The sequence below is a fragment of the Pelophylax lessonae genome, assembly GCF_965119305.1.
Source record: "Pelophylax lessonae genome assembly, chromosome: 3".
Lineage (NCBI taxonomy): Eukaryota > Metazoa > Chordata > Amphibia > Anura > Ranidae > Pelophylax > Pelophylax lessonae.
The window spans coordinates 666,826,324-666,847,941 of record NC_138770.1 but is presented as its reverse complement, the minus strand read 5'-3'; the positions used below and the strand labels follow the sequence as shown (position 1 = coordinate 666,847,941).

General features: G+C 46.0%; 1 protein-coding gene across 1 annotated transcript; it reads left to right on the top strand.

The window, feature by feature from the left end:
- The first annotated feature begins 52 nt into the window (after positions 1-52).
- YIPF3 (Yip1 domain family member 3) lies at positions 53-17,537 on the top strand. Its single transcript, XM_082251427.1, has 9 exons — positions 53-213; positions 817-1,026; positions 4,053-4,159; positions 4,486-4,531; positions 4,624-4,716; positions 6,539-6,670; positions 9,536-9,649; positions 9,735-9,858; positions 17,233-17,537. Exons 1-9 carry the CDS (start codon positions 154-156, stop codon positions 17,358-17,360), a joined length of 1,014 nt encoding a protein of 337 aa, XP_082107553.1. The 5' UTR covers positions 53-153; the 3' UTR covers positions 17,361-17,537.
- The last annotated feature ends 4,081 nt before the right edge of the window (positions 17,538-21,618 follow it).

Genomic DNA, 21,618 nt, shown 5'->3' with positions numbered 1-21,618 from the left:
CCTACCTATTGGACAGCCTGCCTCCAGCAAGATGGCTGTCCGAACCCTTAGCAAGTCAGCTGGGAGATTCAGCTTACAGCTCCGCCCCTCCACGTCTCCTGTTTACTTCCGGGTGTCAGGAAGAAGAACGGATAAAACCCCAAGAGGGGCAGAATGGCGGCTCCGGGGGGCAGGAATCTCCCAGACTGGGGTGGCTTCCAGGACGATGTGCAGGTGACCCCTAATTACTAGCCCCTCCCACTCTCACTGTCCCAATGTCTACCCCCTCCAATACAGGAGATTTCCAATACCACATTACCATCCATCTGACCCCCTCCATAGATATGAGGCCCCCTCCCCCACCTGAGCACCCACAAGGGTCTCCCTCCATATCTGGGCCTCCCCACCCCCAACAATGGGCCTAACTAGCATTGACACCCCACCTTCACCACCTGGGGGGTCTCTCCATTACTCACCCTCCACCCACTACCAAGCCCAACCCCCATCATACTGCCCACCTCTGGGGGTCCCCTTCTCCCTCCGCTATACCTGACAAAGTAGGAGACCCCTCCATATGCAACCCCTCCCCGATACTGATCCCCCCCCAATACTGCCCACCTCTGGGGGTCCCCTTATCTGTCCACTATACCTGACCAAATGCAAGTCTTCCCCCATACTGTTTCCCACTCTCCCTGGCATGTAGAGTTCACCCAGCACTACCTGCTCCCCCCCCCCATAATTCAGAAGACCCCCTGACACCATATGAGACCCTCATACATACCCCTCCCCCCGGCCTTCCATTCCACATTCACTGATGGGGGATTCTCTCTCTTGCAGAGCGGGGGTGGGGCTGCGGTGATTGACATGGAGAACATGGATGACACGTCAGGCTCCAGCTTTGAGGACATGGGGGAGATCCACCAGAGGATGAAGGAGGACGAGGAGGAGGGAGAGGCGGACGGCGTCCCCGAGGAGGGAGAAGAGGATGGAGCTTTCCTGGGCATGAAGGGGATAAAGGGTCAGCTGGGGCGCCAAGTGGCCGATGAGGTGAGTGTCAGCTTCTGTGTCCTGGTTACCTACTGCCCTTCTCCTCACCTACTGTCTACCATGTGTGGTTACCTACCCCACTTCTCACCTACTGTCTACCATGTGTGGTTACCTACCCCACTTCTCACCTACTGTCCACTATGTGTGGTTACCTACCCCGCTTCTCACCCACTGTCTACCATGTGTGGTTACCTACCCCGCTTCTCACCCACTGTCTACCATGTGTGGTTACCTACCCCACTTCTCACCTACTGTCTACAATGTGTGGTTACCTACCCCGCTTCTCACCTACTGTCCACTATGTGTGGTTACCTACCCCGCTTCTCACCTACTGTCCACTATGTGTGGTTACCTACCCCACTTCTCACCTACTGTCCACTATGTGTGGTTACCTACCCCACTTCTCACCTACTGTCTACAATGTGTGGTTACCTACCCCACGTCTCACCTACTGTCCACTATGTGTGGTTACCTACCCCGCTTCTCACCTACTGTCCACTATGTGTGGTTACCTACCCCGCTTCTCACCCACTGTCTACCATGTGTGGTTACCTACTCCGCTTCTCACCCACTGTCTACCATGTGTGGTTACCTACCCCGCTTCTCACCTACTGTCTACAATGTGTGGTTACCTACCCCGCTTCTCACCCACTGTCTACCATGTGTGGTTACCTACCCCGCTTCTCACCTACTGTCTACAATGTGTGGTTACCTACCCCGCTTCTCACCTACTGTCTACAATGTGTGGTTACCTACCCCACTTCTCACCTACTGTCTACCATGTGTGGTTACCTACCCCACTTCTCACCTACTGTCCACTATGTGTGGTTACCTACCCCGCTTCTCACCTACTGTCTACCATGTGTGGTTACCTACCCCACTTCTCACCTACTGTCTACCATGTGTGGTTACCTACCCCACGTCTCACCTACTGTCCACCATGTGTGGTTACCTACCCCACTTCTCACCTACTGTCTACCATGGGTGGTTACCTACCCCGCTTCTCACCTACTGTCTACCATGTGTGGTTACCTACCCCACGTCTCACCTACTGTATACCATGTGTGGTTACCTACCCCACGTCTCACCTACTGTCTACCATGTGTGGTTACCTACCCCGCTTCTCACCTACTGTCCACTATGTGTGGTTACCTACCCCGCTTCTCACCTACTGTCCACCATGTGTGGTTACCTACCCCACTTCTCACCTACTGTCTACCATGTGTGGTTACCTACCCCACTTCTCACCTACTGTCCACTATGTGTGGTTACCTACCCCGCTTCTCACCCACTGTCTACCATGTGTGGTTACCTACCCCGCTTCTCACCCACTGTCTACCATGTGTGGTTACCTACCCCACTTCTCACCTACTGTCTACAATGTGTGGTTACCTACCCCGCTTCTCACCTACTGTCCACTATGTGTGGTTACCTACCCCACTTCTCACCTACTGTCCACTATGTGTGGTTACCTACCCCACTTCTCACCTACTGTCTACCATGTGTGGTTACCTACCCCGCTTCTCACCCACTGTCTACCATGTGTGGTTACCTACTCCGCTTCTCACCCACTGTCTACCATGTGTGGTTACCTACCCCGCTTCTCACCTACTGTCTACAATGTGTGGTTACCTACCCCGCTTCTCACCCACTGTCTACCATGTGTGGTTACCTACCCCGCTTCTCACCTACTGTCTACAATGTGTGGTTACCTACCCCACTTCTCACCTACTGTCTACCATGTGTGGTTACCTACCCCACTTCTCACCTACTGTCCACTATGTGTGGTTACCTACCCCGCTTCTCACCTACTGTCTACCATGTGTGGTTACCTACCCCACTTCTCACCTACTGTCTACCATGTGTGGTTACCTACCCCACGTCTCACCTACTGTCCACCATGTGTGGTTACCTACCCCACTTCTCACCTACTGTCTACCATGGGTGGTTACCTACCCCGCTTCTCACCTACTGTCTACCATGTGTGGTTACCTACCCCACGTCTCACCTACTGTATACCATGTGTGGTTACCTACCCCACGTCTCACCTACTGTCTACCATGTGTGGTTACCTACCCCGCTTCTCACCTACTGTCCACTATGTGTGGTTACCTACCCCGCTTCTCACCCACTGTCTACCATTTGTGGTTACCTACCCCACGTCTCACCTACTGTATACCATGTGTGGTTACCTACCCCACGTCTCACCTACTGTCTACCATGTGTGGTTACCTACCCCGCTTCTCACCTACTGTCCACTATGTGTGGTTACCTACCCCGCTTCTCACCCACTGTCTACCATTTGTGGTTACCTACCCCGCTTCTCACCCACTGTCCACCATGTGTGGTTACCTACCCCACTTCTCACCCACTGTCCACCATGTGTGGTTACCTACCCCACTTCTCACCCACTGTCCACCATGTGTGGTTACCTACCCCACTTCTCACCCACTGTCCACCATGTGTGGTTACCTACCCCACTTCTCACCCACTGTCTACCGTGTCTGGTTACCCATCCTTCTTCTCCTCAGCCAATGTCCACCTGGCCTGGTTACCCACACCTCTTCTTCTCACCCACTGTCCTCTGTATCTGGTTCCCCCCTCTTCTCCTCACCCGATGACCTCTGTGTCAGGTTACCCACCCCACCCCACTTCTCCTCACCCACTGTCCTCTGTGTCTGGTTACCCACCCCACTTCTCCTCACCCACTGTCCTCTGTGTCTGGTTACCCACCCCACTTCTCCTCACCCACTCTCCTCTGTGTCTGGGTTTCCCACTCTCCTCTGTGTCTGGGTTGACCACTCCTCTTCTCCTCACCCACTGTCCTCTATGCCTGGGTTACCCACCCACTTCTGCTCCCCCACTCTTCTCCACGTCCAAAATATGCACTCTTTTTCTCCTCACCCACACCCCTCCATCTAGACCTTACTTCTGATTAACCTGTTTGTGAGGTTGGGTGGCCAACTCACTCTTCGTATTGCCTGCTGTCTCCCCAGTCGGGGTTACTCACTCTTTTTCTCCCTCAGATGTGGCAGGCGGGGAAGCGGCAGGCCTCTAAGGCCTTCAATCTTTATGCCAACATAGACATCCTGCGCCCGTACTTTGATGTGGAGCCCATACAGGTCCGGAACCGGTGAGTGGGACCCCCATGGTGAGGTGACAGCGCAGAGGATAAGACCTCCAGTACAGATATAAGTGGAAGGTCTGAGGACTGTTCAGAGGGAGGGAGGAATATTAATGTTGCACACAGGGGCAGTATTATCTGCACACAGAGAACAGTCATGGAGTTGCACAGGTGTCTACAAAGGCATTTTCTGTATTCAGAATGTTATTTACAATATCAGTATAAAGTTCTTGTTATTTGTCTTAACATATTAGGTAAATAAAAATATGTTAATTTGCTGTCTTCAGGAGATTTTCACCAGCATAACATTTCTTCCTGTCCCACCCTCCCCCCAGGTTGCTGGAGTCAATGATCCCTGTAAGGATGATCAACTTTCCCCAGGTGTGTATGACAGCCCAGTCATGACTAATCTACCCCTGATCTGGTTTACTGATGGATAAAAAATGTCTCATGGTTCCCTTTTCTGTCTGCAGAAAATTGCTGGAGAGCTGTATGGACCTCTTATGCTGGTGTTTACCATGGTGGCCATTCTGCTACATGGCATGAAATCATCTGGAACTGTCATTGTAAGGGAGTAAGGGCAATAAGGGGGTGTAGGGTGCGGTATCAATTGGTGTAAGTGGTGCAGGATATGAGGTACAGTTTAGGAGGAAGGGTGCTGTTGGGGCTCGAGGATGTAGTATGGAATAGGATGGGGGATGCAGTTGAGGACAGAGAGTTTGGTTGGTGTGCAGTTTGCGTCATGGGATAAGAATGGTGGATGTGGCATAGAGTTATTTGTTGGGGGGTGGAGGGTATAGAATGGTGGGTGTGGTGTAGGATAGAGAATTTGGTTTTGAGGTGGAGGGTGTAGTATGGAATAGAATGGTTGATGTGCTCTAGGATAGAGCATTTGTTAAGGGGTAGAGGGTGTAGTATGGGATAGAATGGTGGATGTGGTGTAGGATAGAGAATTTGGTTGGGGGTGGAGGGTGTAGTATGGGATAGAATGGTTGATGTGCTCTAGGATAGAGAATTTTTTTGGGAGTAGAGGGTGTAATATGGGATAGAATGGTGGATGGTGTAGTATGGGATAGAATGGTGGATGTGCTGTAGGATAGAGATTTTGGTTGGGGGTAGAGTGTGTGGTATGGGATAAAATGGTGCATGTGGTAAAGGATGGTTGGGGATGGTGGATGCTGTTTTTGGATGGAGAGTTTGGTGGATGGTGTGGTATGGGATAGGATGGTGGATGCAGTACAGAATGGAGAGTTTGCTAGAAGGTGGAAGGTGCAGTATTGGATAGGATGGGGGATGCCCTTAGTATGGAAAGATTGAGATGGGATGGTGGATGTTGTGGTACAGGAAGTGCAGTATGGGTCAGGATGAAGTGTTTGAATAGAGATGGAGGATGTGGGATAGGATGATGGATGGAATAGCTGATGCGGTATAGGATGGAGAGATGGTTGGGAATAAGGAAATCTCATGGAATAGGATGGCAGTCGCTGTATAGGATGGAGAGCTCTAATGGGGATGGAGGACACGCTGTAGGATGGAGAGTTTGGTAGAAGATGGAAGGTGTGGTAATGGATAAGATGGTGAATGCAGTATAGGATGGAGATTTTGGGATGGGATGCGGTATAGAATGTACAGTACAATTCAGGTTGAAGGGTTTGGCTGGTGATATAGGATGGTGGATGAGGTATAGGATGAAGAGTTTGGTTGTGGATGGAGGATGTGGTATAGGATGGAGTATGAGATATGATGGTGGATGCAGTAAAGAATGAAGAGAGTGGATTGAGGATGTGGTGTAGGATGGAGAGTTTGGTTGTGGATGGAGGATGTGGTGTAGGATGGAGAGTTTGGTTGTGGATTGAGGATGTGGTGTAGGATGGAGAGTTTGGTTGTGGATGGAGGATGTGGTGTAGGAGGATTTGGTGTAGGATGGAGAGTTTGGTTGTGGATGGAGGATGTGGTGTAGGATGGAGAGTTTGGTTGTGGATTGAGGATGTGGTGTAGGATGGAGAGTTTGGTTGTGGATGGAGGATGTGGTGTAGGAGGATTTGGTGTAGGATGGAGAGTTTGGTTGTGGATGGAGGATGTGGTGTAGGATGGAGAGTTTGGTTGCGGATGGAGGATGTGGTGTAGGATGGAGGATGTGGTGTAGGATGGAGAGTTTGGTTGTGGATGGAGGATGTGGTGTAGGATGAAGAGTTTGGTTGAAGGTGGAAGGTGCAGTAATGGATCGGATGATGTATGCGGGTATAGAATGGAGAGTTTGGTATGGGTAATAGATATGGTACAGGATGTACAGTACGGTTCAGGATGGAGGGTAAGGTATGGGATAGGATGGAGGGTTTGGTAAAAGATGGAGTGTAATGATATAATAGTTTATTCTTTGGCATACAGGTGGAGGGCACACTCATGGGCACTGCTATCGGAACTTGCTTTGGATATTGGCTTGGAGTTTCATCCTTCATTTATTTTGTTGCCTATTTGTGTAACTCTCAGATCACCATGCTGCAGACCCTCTCCCTGCTGGTGAGTACTAGTATTCCAGTGTTAGATTATTGAAGCCAGTGGGTTGTATAACCGCCAAAGACCTGCATTTTTGGCGCTAGGTAAAAAAAGTATTGCCGCTATTTACTGCTCACAAAGTGATTGCATGTAACTGAATGCAGACACCCCCCCCCCCCTTTATTTGAGGCGTGGGTACGAAAGGTGAACTCAACCCCACCATTGATGTACACAGAGGATGCCCAGCTAAATACCAAAAGGTGTGGGATAAATGGTTTGCGCAACCAGTCACATGCCTCTAGGATGGCATTTGAATTACGCTCACCGGCCACTTTATTAGGTACACCTTTCTAGTACCGGGTTGGACCCCCTTTTGCCTTCAGAACTGCCGTCGTTCTTCCTGGCATAGATTCAAAAAGGTGTTGGAAACATTCCTCATAGATTTTGCTCCATAGTGACATGATAGTGTCACGCAGTTCCTGCAGATTTGGCGGCTGCACATCCATGATGCCAATCTCCCATTCCACCACATCCCAAAGGTGCTTTACTGTTGAAAAAGCCCATTGTTTACAGACCTCAATAACTCAAGCTGTAAAAGTCAGACCAGAGACTCCACCGTCTCCCTCTTGAGAAGAGACTCTGCCCCCTAATACTTCAGTGACTCCTTTAGACTAGAACAGTGATTCCTCCCCCCTATTGCTGCATCTGATGTTTCAATCAGTTACTGTGATTGAAAGCAAGCACCTAATACTAATGTTGTCTACTTAAGGCATTTGTATCCCAAAAAAACCTGCAGGAGAATGGCATAATGTGCTAGTATGCGATGCATACTAGCAAATTATGAAATACTTACCTTAGAGCGAAGTCACGACATGGTCGCCCTGGACACCACTGAGGGAGCTGACATCTTCCCTCAACATCTCTTCCGGGTTCAGAGCTCCGGTGCTGTGAGTGGCCGGAGCTGCGATGACGTCCCTCCCACGCATGTGCGCGGGATGTTCACTTTCCGGCAAGGAGCTCTGAAGGTGCTGCAAGATAAGCCGGACCTTCAAATCCCATGCGCCGCTGGTGTCAGGGGCTGCATGCAGGGTGAATTATCTCCTAAACATGTAGGTTTAGGAGATATTAATTTTACCTACAGGTAAGCCTTATTCTAGGTCTTATTATAGGCCAGTGATGGAGAACCTTGGCACCCCAGATGTTTTGGAACTACATTTCCCATGATGCTCATGCACTCTGCAGTGTAGTTGAGCATCATGGGAAATGTAGTTACAAAACATCTGGAGTGCCAAGGTTCGCCATATAGGCTTACCTGTAGGTAAAAGTTAAAAAGCGGAGTATACTACCACTTTAAGTGCCAGTTCTCACTAGTGCAATGCCAGACATTGCATGTGATTTGCCACCACATTACTGTGCAGATCACAAGCGATGTCTGTGCAATGCGATTTCAGCCATACAAACTGGCTGAAATCCCATCACATTCACACCAAAATGGTGCAGGGCTCTTTTTTTGTTTTTGTTTTTTTTTTGCACTGGAATCGGATCGCATGGGTGTTCACACCTATGCAATCCGATTCCTGCACCATCTCAGGATCTCAGTGTGAACCACTGTGCGATGCGGGAACCGGCACTGAATCGCAGGGTTTCCCGCATCGCACCAGTGTGAACTGGGATTAAAGCCATAGTGCTCTGGGAATCCTGTGTTATTGTGGGTCTTTCTAATAAATCTGTAATGGAACAGGTGCAGCGCTAATCAGTTTCACAAGAACCCGCATCCAAGGGGGAACACAAGTGAAATCTTCTGATAGTGAGTTATGGAGACCACTACCGACACCCAATTCCACAGCCTCTTACCAGTTAGCATAGAGTCCAGTGATGGTGAACCTTGGCACCCCAGATGTTTTGGAACTACATTTCCCATAATGCTCATGCACTCTGCAGTGTAGTTGAGCATCATGGGAAATGTGGTTACAAAACCTCTGGAGTTCTAAGGTTCGCCATCACTGGCATAGACCTTCACTACAATGGTCTATGGAAGTAGTAGATAATTTATAGGCGCTGGAGTCCTATTGGCTTTTCAACACAGCCTTCCTCTCCATTGTTTCTCCATACAGAAAAGATTGTAATGTGGGAATAAATGGGACAATCCTCCTAGTGTAATGTTTGGTGTGTGTTTCCAACCATCAAGATGGCCGCAGTGTCCCGGACTGCAAGAGCGCCATGCATCGTTTGTATTTATATGCATGAAGATAAAAAGCCTTCTGTGTATAGCAGCCTGCTCAGCCCCCCTAATACTTACCTGAGCGCCATCTCTATCCAGCGATGTTCACGAGTGCCTCAGCCGTCCACAGAGCTCCCGCTGCTGTCAAACAAACCAAGTTAGCCAATTAAGGAGAGAGAGGGGGTGGGGCCTGAATGGCAGGTCTGTGTCTGGATGGATACAAGGAGCTGCAGCTCAGCTCAGGTGCCCCCATAGCAAGCTGCTTACTGTGGGGGCACTCAACAGGAGGGAGGGACCAGGAGCTCTAACCAGGGAACCAAGAGGATTGGGGCTGCTCTGTGCAAAACCAACTGCACAGAGGAGGGAAGTATAACATGTTTGTTCTTTTAATAGAAAAAAAACATTGACATTAAAATCACTTGTTTTTTGTCTATAGCGCAAAAAATAAAAATCGCACAGGTGATCAAAGAAAGCTCTGTTTGTGGGGAAAAAAAGGACGTCAGTTTTATTTGGGTACAGCGTCGCACGACCGCGCAATTGTCCGTTAAAATAAGGCAGTGTCGAATCGCAAAATAGGGCCTGGTCATTAAGAAGGGAAAATCCTTCCGGTCCAGAAGTTATTAAATGTATGTAGAGCGGACGCTCAATGTGACACTCTTCTCTTGCAGGGTTATGGTCTCTTTGGACACTGCGTAGTCCTCCTTATCACCTACAACATTCACTTCCACTCTCTCTTCTACATCTTCTGGTTGGTGATTGGTGGCCTGTCTACCCTGCGCATGGTGAGGAATGACCCCACAAGGGGAGTTCATATCCACTCTCTATTACTGTGCTTTAATTTCACGCTGTTCCCTTGTCATCCTGCAGGTGGCGGTGTTGCTGTCTCGTACAGTCGGTCAAACGCAGCGTCTGATCCTGTGCGGCATTTTAGTCGCTCTGCACATGTTGTTCCTCCTGTACCTGCACTTCGCCTATCACAAGGTGGTGGAAGGTAAGGAGACTTCCTATGTATGGGCATCGTCTGTACGCAGAGGGGTCTGGTATGGCTTCTGCTGGGGTAAAGATAATGACCTAAAGTGGACCTGTTATAGGAAAATTTTTAAAAGGTTGTTTGTTCAGGCTTCATCTCAGAGAGGTTACCTTTTTAAATCTGACCTCCGTACCTCCCTTCAGTCTGGCACAGTTTTACCGGCTCCTCTGCTATACTGAAATTGCTTACTCTGCTTTCACTGCACACTGTGAGCTTCTCATAGTGTGCAATAATAGCTGCAGCAAGTCAGAGCCCCCCTCACTACCTGGCTGGATGACATCTAGCACTTTCCTCCCCGACCCCCTTACATTTATTATATTTCAGTTCTTTTAATCATAGAGGCTCAGTATCACATGCAGGCATAACCTAGGGTGGTCTGCATGCAAATACACCCTGCATTGAAACACCCATTTCTCCAGATTGACACCCGCCCATCAATGCATTTTAACCACTCAGCGTTTTTCTGACATGTAAAAAAAATAGTATTTTTTGCTAGAAAATTCCATAGAGCACACAAACATTATATAGAATTTTTTTAACAGACACTAGAGAATAAAATGGCGGGTGTTGCAATTTTTTATGTCACACGGTTTTTGCGCAGCGGTTTTTCAAATGCAATTTTTTTGCAAAACATATATATTAAAAAAAAAAAATAATATATATATATATATATATATATATATATATATATATATATATATATATATATATATATATATATATATATATATATATATATATATATATATACACATACACACCCACCCACATTTCTTTGTATAATATGAAAGATGATGTTATGCCAAGTAAATAGATATCTCACGCTTACAAATTTTGCATGCTCATGGAAAGGCGCCAAACTACATTACTTAGGCGACAATTAAAAAAAATTCTACAGGTGATCAGTTTAGAGTTAGAGGAGTTCTTGCACTAGAATTATTGCTCTCGCTCAGACGTTCATGGCGATACCTCACATGTGTGATGCGAACACTTGTTTACATATGTGGGCGTGACCTACGTGTGCGTTCACTACTATGCATGAGCACACAGGGGGCGGGGTTGCTTTAAAAAAAAAAAACATATTTTTTTTTTTTTTTTGTTTTTTATTTGGTAACATTTTACATTTTTTTTTTTTTTTTTTTTTTTTTTTTTTTTTGTAAAAAAAAAAAAAAAAAAGTGATCACTTTTATTGCTATTGCAAGGAATGTAAACATCCCTTGCAATAACAATACAGCATGACAGATCCTCTTTATGAAGAGATCTGGGGGTCTAAAAGACACCAAATCCCTCCTCTGCCCTTAAAATCAAAAAATTTATATATATATATATATATATATATATATATATATATATATATATATATATTTTATCTTTTTGCTTAACCACTTACCGCAAATCAACGTAGCCTTACATCAGCTGCAGTAAGTGGCTGTACCGGGGTGAGGCCTGCAGCTAGAGGCATCATCCCAGGTACCATTTTTTTAGAGCCGGCAGTCGGCTTTCAGGCAGTAACGACTGATGCAGCTCGGTCGCCGCTCGATCGTTACCTCAGTGAGGGGAGGACGCCCACCCCGCCGCTTCCGCGGCTCTGCCCGGGTCTCCCGTCCCACCAGGTTGGAGTCCTGATCAAAGCCGGATGCGGCTTAGATCGGGTTTCTGATGACGTAACCTGGAGGCGGCATTCATGACGTTAGGTCCGGGTTACTTGGCGGCTAAAGGCGCCGAATTTAAAAAGTGACAGTATTCAAAAGAGCCGTTTTTTTATGCATTTTGAATACATTGAAGTTCAGTGGAGGGGTCTGGGGTCTTTTAGACCCCTGATCTCTCCATGAAGAGTACCTGTCACTGCCTGTTACTGTCACAAGGGATGTTTACATTGCATGTGACAGCAATAAAAGTGATCATATTTTTTATTTTTTTTTTTAAACCTGTGCTAAAATTTAAAAAAATAATTAACCGTTGGCGTGAGCTCGCGCACGAAAGTAAACATATACGGAAGTCATGCCTTCCAAATTAAATTGCTGTTCAAACCACACATGTGAGGTATCGCCGCGATCGCCAGAACCAGAGCAATGCTTTAAAAAAAGAGCTACTCTGTAACTGTAAACTGGTAACCGTTAAAAAATTTTTAAAGCGTCGCCTATGGAGATTTTTATTGACCGTAGTTTTGTCGCCATTCCACAGGTGTGCGCAATTTTAAACCGTAACATGTTGAGTATCCTATTTACTCGGCGTGACACCATTTTTCACAATATATTAAAAAAAAAAATTAAAAAAAAAAAATAGGCTAACTTTACTGTTTAGTTTTTTTTTTATGCAGTGAAATTTAAATTTTTGCAAAAAAAATGGCATTTGAAAGACTGCTGCGTGAATACCGTGTGACAAAAAATATTGCAACGACCAGCATTTTATTCTCCAGAGTCTTTGCAAAAAAATATATAATGTTTGGTGGTTCTAAGTAATTTTCTAGCAAAAAATACTGATTTTTAACCTGTAAAACAACGTGTGTCAGAATTGAGCTCAGTCCATAAGCGGTTAAAGGAAAAAAAATGTGATTTTTGTACTTACTGTAAAATCTATTTCTCTGAGTTCATCGACTGAAACAGCACTCCATAAATCATAACTACTGGGTTATAATGCCTCCACCAGGAGTAGGACTAGACCGAACAAAAAACACCTGGCTGCGCCCATGGGCCGTCCCCAGCTGGTATATAACCCCCCTCTCTGCTCTAGGTAATCAGTTTAGTAGCAAGCAGTATTAGAAGTATCAGAACTCCATAGAGGGGTGGGTGCTGTGTCCGTCAATGAACTGGATTTAATGGTAAGTACAAAAATTCAATTTTCTCTTTTGTTCATCGACGGACACAGCACTTCATAAATCATTACTACTGGGACGTCCAAAAGCAGTGGCAAAAGGAAAATGAGGGGTGGGAAAAATAACCCAAGGCTAAACATAAGAGTCCTTAACCAGGACACAGGAGCTGCATGTAGGACTGTGCAAACAGAACTGTCTTGAAGGTTGATATCACCAGACTTACAACCTGTATGCTAAATGAGAGAGAGAACTCTGTGTAACAGCAGCCGGTGAATCAGTCTGTGGTCCCTGAAGTTTGTCCAGGGGGAGGACCACCCTGGTCAGAATTGGAATCAAACCTAGGTAAATCAATTCCTTGGACAGGGATAAGGGGGGACCCTAGGTAGTTCTGACATCTCCTGAACCTTTACATGAATTAAATCCGCACAAGGAGACTCTGGACCTAAAAAACCTGAAAAGGACAATCTTTGTCCCCCTTGGTACCCCCAAAAGAATCATGGAGGTCCACAAGGCCTGGAAACCAGCCAAGATGTTCCCCCACCCCAATAATGGGTGAAGGCATACCTTCATGCTGAAGGGGTCTTACCTGTGTGTCCATAGAAGCTAGCTCTAGGCTTACCAGACCAGGGAAGTTTTGAAAGATCTATTTCCCTTATTCTCCGTCCCAGAAGCATGAAAGAATCCCACACCCCCCCCCCCCCCCCGTGATACCCCTAATGATGTCCTCCAGGGTAGCCCCAAACAGGCGATCGCCTTGAAGGGGCGGACCAATTCTTAAGCAACAGCACGAGCCTAATCACCACCGCTGAAACAAAGTTTGGAAAGCACAGGAGCTGTATCCAAAGCTGCATCACAAATAAACTGCAGCCCGTGGACCAACTGGTCCAGGCAGGGGGAAAAGGGAGTGGGGGGTAGCCCAGCTCACTGAGGGATTTTTAAGGATGGGAGGAGGGAGGTCCGACTGTCCCTGGGGGTCACCCGCATCCACCCCAAAAAAAAAAAAAAAAAAATGCCAAAAGGGGAGAGGGGGGACTGTACTTACCCTTCCATGCTGCGGATAATGCTCTAGACAGAATCCTCGCCACGAAGTAGGAGAGTTGTCAGCCAAGGGACCGCTGCGACTCAGACCCAAGCCCAGTCGTATGCGACCCTGCGAGACCTTTAACTCGTGGGCCAGCCTCTGTCCATGAGGCTATGTGGCGGCCGACCTAGCATGTAGCTGCGGTCTGCATGCACTCGCTGGCTGGGCTGGGGGGACCACTGGATCTTTATTATCCAGCCCGTTCCCTGGCAGTTGATTGTAGACCTCCCTAGAGAGAAAAAACAAAAAAAGCTGTAAGGAAGGAGAAAAAAATTGTTAGGACCAGAGATCCCAGCCGAGAGCCTAGGTCCCCTTACTCCTGACTACACAGATTAAAACTGATTACCTAAAGCAGAGAGGGGGGTTATATACTGTCAGAATGTTTATACTGCTCTGATATAACAGTGTCTATTTATACAAATAAGCAAAGATCTGTAAGTTAGGAGAATCTCAACTTATTTCTATAAATCATAAAAATGCAAGATCGTTTTAAGTGACACTAAACTGAAGATAGAGGATACAATTCTGTGCAAAAATATATATATTTATTAAATACTTCAGTGCAAAATAAATGTCAAAAATATAATTGGTGATAAACATACAGTTTCAATAAAATGCAATAGTATATATCACAAAGGTAATATGAGAATAAAATCAAAGAATATTATCTCAGAATAATAAAATGATCATAACCAAAGACTTTTAAATATAAGTGACAGTCTACATAAAAGATGGCAACCAATATGACAGGTTTGACATGTGACTTCTCTCATTCAACAGATATTCAATTTCTATGTTTTAAATACAGTTGCATGGATCAACATTGTTGGACCATGCCTTAAAAAGTCCAGATTGTATTGATAAAATATGTTTCTATTTTCTTAACCTACCATAAAGAATACATCACAACTGAACCCTTTTACTAAAAGCCAGAATCAGCTTAAATCCCAAGATAAAAGAATTAAACCAATCATACTGCAGTTAGAATGATTTAACTTCAAATCTTGATGCTACAGATTAGGTGATGGGTCAGTTAAGTGCATCTAAATAAGGCAGATCAAATATCTATATGAAGAATAGGAACATACTTTACCAGCCAAATTCTATTGTCTGAGAAGTCACGTTGTCTTGGTTATAGGATCAATGGTCTCAGAACTCCCTCACGATCTTTTCAGTCCTCAGTTCTTCCCCTCTCTTAGCAGGATTTTTAAACCCCCCCTGGAGTATGGGCGGGGATCTCATTACCATATAATCTCCACGTCACTAAAAGCATCTAATTACTATAATCAATTATTGGAAATTAAAATTAAACATCCACTAGGGGCAGTGTTGCATTACTTATTAAATTTTGTTTTAACATACGTCATAACATACAATGGCCTACTATTAAAAGTGACCTTGATGACCTGTTGACTAGTGAGAGCCCATTAAATCACTTGTCTGTGTCTTACACTGTCAATTAAGATGTCTGGCCTATAGGATTTACAACACCTTGATCAGTCCAAAGTAATTCTTATATAAACACTCCTACCACATGCCTTGAAATGAAGTAATATGTTTTTAAGACGCACAAGTCCTTACACATCATAGAAAAGTATACTTATATAATAATTAGATATATAATATATATATACATAAGTATCATGTTCACACTTCTATATTAATAAGAATACAATGTACTATCGTTAATACATCTTACATATGATGATGTTTTCTAAAACTTATTTTTAAATAATCCTTTAAAAGAAATATACTGACTATATTGTTCATTGTTATATACAGATAAGATAACAGGCCAGACTAGCCACGAGTGACTAGTACGATGTCTCGCCAATTGATTCTTATCTGATGAGATGTGTAAAGGGGTCTTATTTATGACTGCAGACTTACAAGGATTTTCTGTAGAACTTAAGACTATGTAAAGGCATCTTGTAAAAGAACATGAACTTCCCATGAACTCCTAACAAAATGGATCCTGTCCTGTTCAGAATCTTATATGCATAATATGGCATATACATGGCTTTTAAAATCATTTTTATTGTATTAGTTAATTACACCCAATAGTCCCGACAATACCAAGCCAAGTAGGTCCCATGGGCGTAGCCAGGTGTTATTTGTTCTGCCTAGTCTTACTCCTGGAGGAGGCAATATAACCCAGTAGTTATGATTTATGGAGTGCTGTGTCAGTCGATGAACCAAAGAGAAAACATGTTTACATGGCCTGAGAGCAAGAAGTGATGCCATGATATCGCTCCAGTCCTCCAAGGGCATAGAGATCATCGGTGGCCATCTTGTAATCTCTAGAGGAAGACACTGCCTGCGCCGGATGGTTCCCAGGCTCAGTGATCGGTAACCTAAAGAGAAAGTAAAGCTTGTACCTATAGGTACTGTAAATGTCTCCTAAACATGCACCATTTAGGAGATATATATACAGCATACAGGGGTATTCAATGTACGGTTAACAGCAAACACACACACACACACACACACACACACACACACATCATAGGTTGAACTGGATGGACGGATGTCTTTTTTTCAACCTCACAAACTATGTAACTATATTTACCTCGCATGCAGCCAGTGACATCACTGACGCATGCGATCTGAAGGAACGGCCGCCTGTGTTCCTGTCCTTGTGCCAATCAGATGGCCGGAGGATGCAAACCCGGAAGGAAGACTGCTGAACATGTCGGCTGTGTCAGTGGTGATTGGGCAGCGCTGCAGGGGCTTCATTCCAAGATAAGTATTTCATAATGAGCTAGTATGAAATGCACACTAGCTCATTATGCCTTTTGTCTTTCAAGGTTTTTTAAATTTATTTATTTTTCTTTAAGCCTGAACACCACCGGGAAGTGTCAGGAGGGGGATGGGGGACGGGGGACACCTCTCCCGCTGCTTCTAAAAATGATCCTGGGGCAAATTCATAGGGATCTCTTTTATATGAAAGAGAGAATCTCCTAAGAAAATACCGGGGGTTATAGCATACAGCTGCAGCCATAACCCCGGTGTGTATTGTCAAACTAATGATGTATTTTCCCAGTTAGGCGGTTAGTATTTGCATAACTCCTCCCAAAAGCCAGCCCTCTGCTTGCATCAGGACTGAAGGCTATTGAGAGGAGCACTGATGGTGCTGTGATGTTTCAGGAAGCTCTGTCTGTACAGTACCCTGCCATGATCTGCTTGCATTGCATAGAGAAGCACGCAGACCACAGTAAGGCCCCTTTTCACACTAAAATCACACAAAATGTTGCAATCAGCATTGGGCCAGCCCTTTACTATTGTGCTTATGGGGAGTGTGGACGAGCCCTATACTGCAAGTTTGGGAGCTTGATTGGTATTCTGGGTGGAGCCGGTAAGGGGAAAGGGTGGAAAATGATGATTCCTATCTGTGCTATTTCCCGCACCCGCTCACCTGCTGTGCCCTTCTCCTCGGCAGGTATCCTGGACACGCTGGATGGACCGAACATGCCGCCCCCTTTCCAGAGAGTCGCTCGTGATTTGCCCTTGGGCACCAACTTGGTTTTGAATGTGACCCTCCAGGCCGTGCCCGCCCAGTCCGGCTGAGCGCAGGTCACACGACAGGAAGTGATGTGGTTACAAAAGACTTTCTCAAAGACTGACCCCTGCTGGTCACTTATCCTATGGGGATGGTATGAGGGTTCCAAGGATTATTCCTTAGAATGGTGCCCAGTTGGGTTTGCTGGGTTCTTCTTTTGGACTGGCTCTCTGTAAAGGGGTAAATGCCCCCTTCTCCTTCTACAAAGGGTCCCCTACCCCCCTCCTTGCACACTAATTTTATTTTATGATGCTGATAAGAGTTTGGTCAGCCCCTTCCCCCAGTGGCCTGAGCCTTGATGTAAACTTTACAGGAAGCGGTTTTATGGAGCTTTTGTCTGTCTGGGTGGACAATCCGCCTCCACCCATGTACAGAATTCCTTCCATTCCTTTGTATAGTTTGGTTTTTATTGTCTCATGAATTCATCATTTATTTTAAGCTTCATAATAAATGTAGAGCGGTGTGACTCCCTCCAAGTCCTCCTTCCTCTAGGGGTCAGGGCCAACCTCAGTCTGGAGTCAGCTCCTATTATACATTGTTAATGTCATTTTCAATCTTCTAATACATATTTCTGGGGTGATCCTGCCATGAAGGTCCTTGTTCAAGCAACCTGTTCTAGGGTGATAACACTCTGTCTCCAAGTTGTGCTCCTGCGTTGTTACCCTGCCCCATTGGCTTCTGATGGAGACCACAAATGGTCATTTCAACACACATTACACAGACCTAGTCCATTGTTGTCATTGTATAGAAACCCTCCCTGAGAATTGCTGATCAGTGCATTCAGACAGAGAGTGGCTGCAGCGATCAGAAGCCCTGGGATGGAACAAAGGACTTTATCACATGCATTAATATCAGCGGTGAAGGCACACTACCGTGGGTTGGAGGGACTCGGTCGGTACGCGTCCGTGGATGGAGAGGTTTATTAGTCAACAAAGTAAAGGGCTCTGCTCTCAAACCTGAATTCACTCTCCTAAAGACCAGGATGCTGAACACTGGCATGAGCTTGTCTTATGCCCCATAGATCACATGGGTCTAGGAAGGTGTAAAGGAAAAAAAAAAACAGCTGCACGCCTGGAAAGTTCAAATGCTGGCACCTATTGTTCTGGACAAACAAGAAAAGGGTCCCTGCCTTGGACCTCCTTCTCTGATGTGTTTCATTACATTAAAGTCCCCAGGCAGGGACTCTTTGATGGCGGGTACAAAGCAATAAAGTTTCCAGTAATTGAACTTTCCATGGTGTGCAACCGTCTTGTTCTCCTCTCATGTTTCATGTGGGTGGGGGTCTGAGGACTCCGGGGGGGGGGGGGTATATCTAGTCTGGAAATTGGTGATGAAAGATCAGCGGAGTAATTCCAAGCACTGAAAACTAAAGGTTTTCCCTGCCGGATCTGTGATTTTACATATCTGACTCCACTCCGTATACATTTCCTGTCATCACCTCCTGGGTGTCAGCCTCTTCAAGTTTACCTGTATGGACAGCTCACATGGCCCTGTGCTGGTTCTAGGAAAACCGGGTCCTTGTACATTCCACTGGGCCCCAGAGCCAGCACTGCACCCAGGAGTCAGTTTCTGCTTTATAAGATATGTGGGTTCCTTTATTGGCCTGGCTCCACCCTAAACCATTAAAGCGGAGTTCCACCCAAAAGTGGAACTTCCGCTCTTTTTCTTCCTCCCCTCCCCCCTGGGGCTACATTTGCCATCTTTCAGGGGGGGAAGTGGTACCTGTTTTTTACAGGTACCCTTCCCCACTTCCGGGATACGGCGCCGTGGCGCCATCCCTCGGAAGTTCGGCTCCTTCCCCCGCTGCCGAGCCAATAGGAATGTGCAGCACGCTTCGCGCATGTGCAGCAGGGACCCGACCGTGAAGCCGGAAGGCTTCACTGCCAGGTTCCCTTACTGGCAATGTAATGGAAACATCGGCTGCGGTGCCGACATCGCTGGACTCCTAAAGCTGGAGAGTGCAAAATCAGGCTCACTTCTGAATAGAAACCAGTCAGCTTATTGCCAAAGCTTAAAGTGAAGTTCCACCCAAAAGTGGAACTTCCTCTTATATGCTTCCCCCCCCCCCCTTGTGCGGCGCTGTCCCTCGGAAGTTCCGCCTCCCTCCTTCTTCCTCCGCCAGCGCAGTGCGTTTTGCCAACACGCGCAGTAGGGAACTGCTGGGTTCCCTTACCCTGAATGGCGGTGGCAGCACCTGAGAGCCGATACGAAAATCGACTTTGGGTGCCGACATCGCGGGAACTCTCTGGACAGGTAAGTTCTAATATTTAAAAAGTCAGCGGCTACAGTATTTTTAGCTGCTGACTTAATTTTTTTCCTGGGGGGGGGTGGAACTCCTCTTTAATAGAACAAGCTGAGGTTAGAAGCTGATTTGTTTCTATGCAGAAGTGAGGTTGATTTTTCAGTCTCTAGCTTTAGTAAATAAACCTAAGGCTGGGTTCAGACTATTTGTGGAGTGGCTCCTAGCAGGGAGTCCAGTGCCACCCCCCTTTACTGCTTCAGGGGTGAATTGGGTCCGAATTTTTGCCTGGTTTGAAAGCGAAGCTAAAGAGGAACAGGACCGCTCCTCGGCCATTCCGGAGATGTGTGAACCGGCACCATTGAGAGGCAGCCACACTCTCCTGTCATGCAAGTTGGATGCGGGGAAAACCTACATCAATTTGCATAAGTATGAACCCAGCCTAAGGCCCCTTTCACACTTGTACGACCTGAAAGTCGCGTGACTTGAAGCAATGCCTGTGTAATCTTGAGGTCTATGGACCTCAAGTCACATCAAAGTCGGACCAAATTATTTCAGGGACTTCTTTGAAATCGCACAGATATGAATGGTACTCCGTTGGAAATTATGGGGTACAACTTGTAATGCGACTTTGCAGTCCCAAGTTGCAGGACAAGTCGCACAAGTGTGGAAGGGGGCCCAAAGGTCTGCTTCAGACGTGTATGGAATAGAGGCCAGAAGAGACGTAATAAATGTACGGTTACAAGTTTTGAGTTTTTTGACCAAAAATCCATCTTCAAAGCAGTGACCATTTATGGAAAAGATTGACATTGTCCTCTCTTCCATTATCCATAAAAATTTAGAATTCACCTCCTAACTTGTCTGCAAATAACTGTGTAAAAGATATAGATGTCTGATGGGTATGTTTTGTAGCAGCCTATCCCAACCTCTTTACCCTGAAAGAACCCCCAAAATCATTTTCTGATCTTCAGCTCACGGTATGTTGGTGTGATGTGATCAATGAGTTTTAGATGTAATAGGAAATCAAATAAAAAAAATAAATAAATCTCTTTAGTGTGAAACCTGGAATTGCTTTGGTGATCAGTGGCAACACTACATTTGCTTTGGTGCTCAGAGGAAACATTAAGGCTTCATTCTCACAGACATACTTAACCACTTAAGCCCCGGAAGATTTTACCCCCTTCCTGACCAGGGCCTATTTTGCGATTCGGCACTGCGTGATTTTAACGGACAATTGATCGGTCGTGCGACGCTGTACCCAAATTTAAATTGACGTCCTTTTTTTCCCACAAACAGAGCTTTCATTTTGTGGTATTTGATCACCTGTGCGTTTTTTGATCATGCGCTATAAACAAAAAAGGAGTGACAATTTTGCAAAAATAACAATATTTTTCACATTTTTTTTATATGAAATTCCCCAAAAAAAAAATGTAAAAATCAAAATTTTTTTACATTTTAGGCCAATTTGTTTTCTGCTACATATGTTTGGTAAAAAAAAATCGCAAAAAGCGTATTTTGATTGGTTTGCTCAAAAGTTATTGCGTTTACTAACTAAGGGAAAGATTTTTGTCATTTTTATTGTTTTTTTTTTTTTTAAACGCGTAATGGCGGCGATCTGCGTTTTTTTTTTTTTTTTTTTTGTGGGACTGCAACATTGCGGCGGACAGATTGGACACCAGTGACATTTCTACAGTAATCAGTGCTCTACATATGCACTGTTGCTGTAAAATTACACTGGCAGTGAAGGGGTTAACTTTTTTTGAGAGGGAGGGGTTGTGTGTGTCCCTAGGGGCGTGATTCTAACTGCGATTGGCTGTGGCTTGAGGTGTAGGAACAGTGATCAACGGTCCTACATAGTAGAACCGTCTGATCACTGTTCCTACACAGGGGAGAATGACAGGCGGCTTGTTTACATCAGTCGCCTGCCTTTCTCCCTCTGCACCGACGATCGCCGAGTGACCGGCGGACATCGGGTCCGCCGGTCACACGCGCGGGGGGGGGGGGTGGGGGCCGTGACCGCGCCTCCA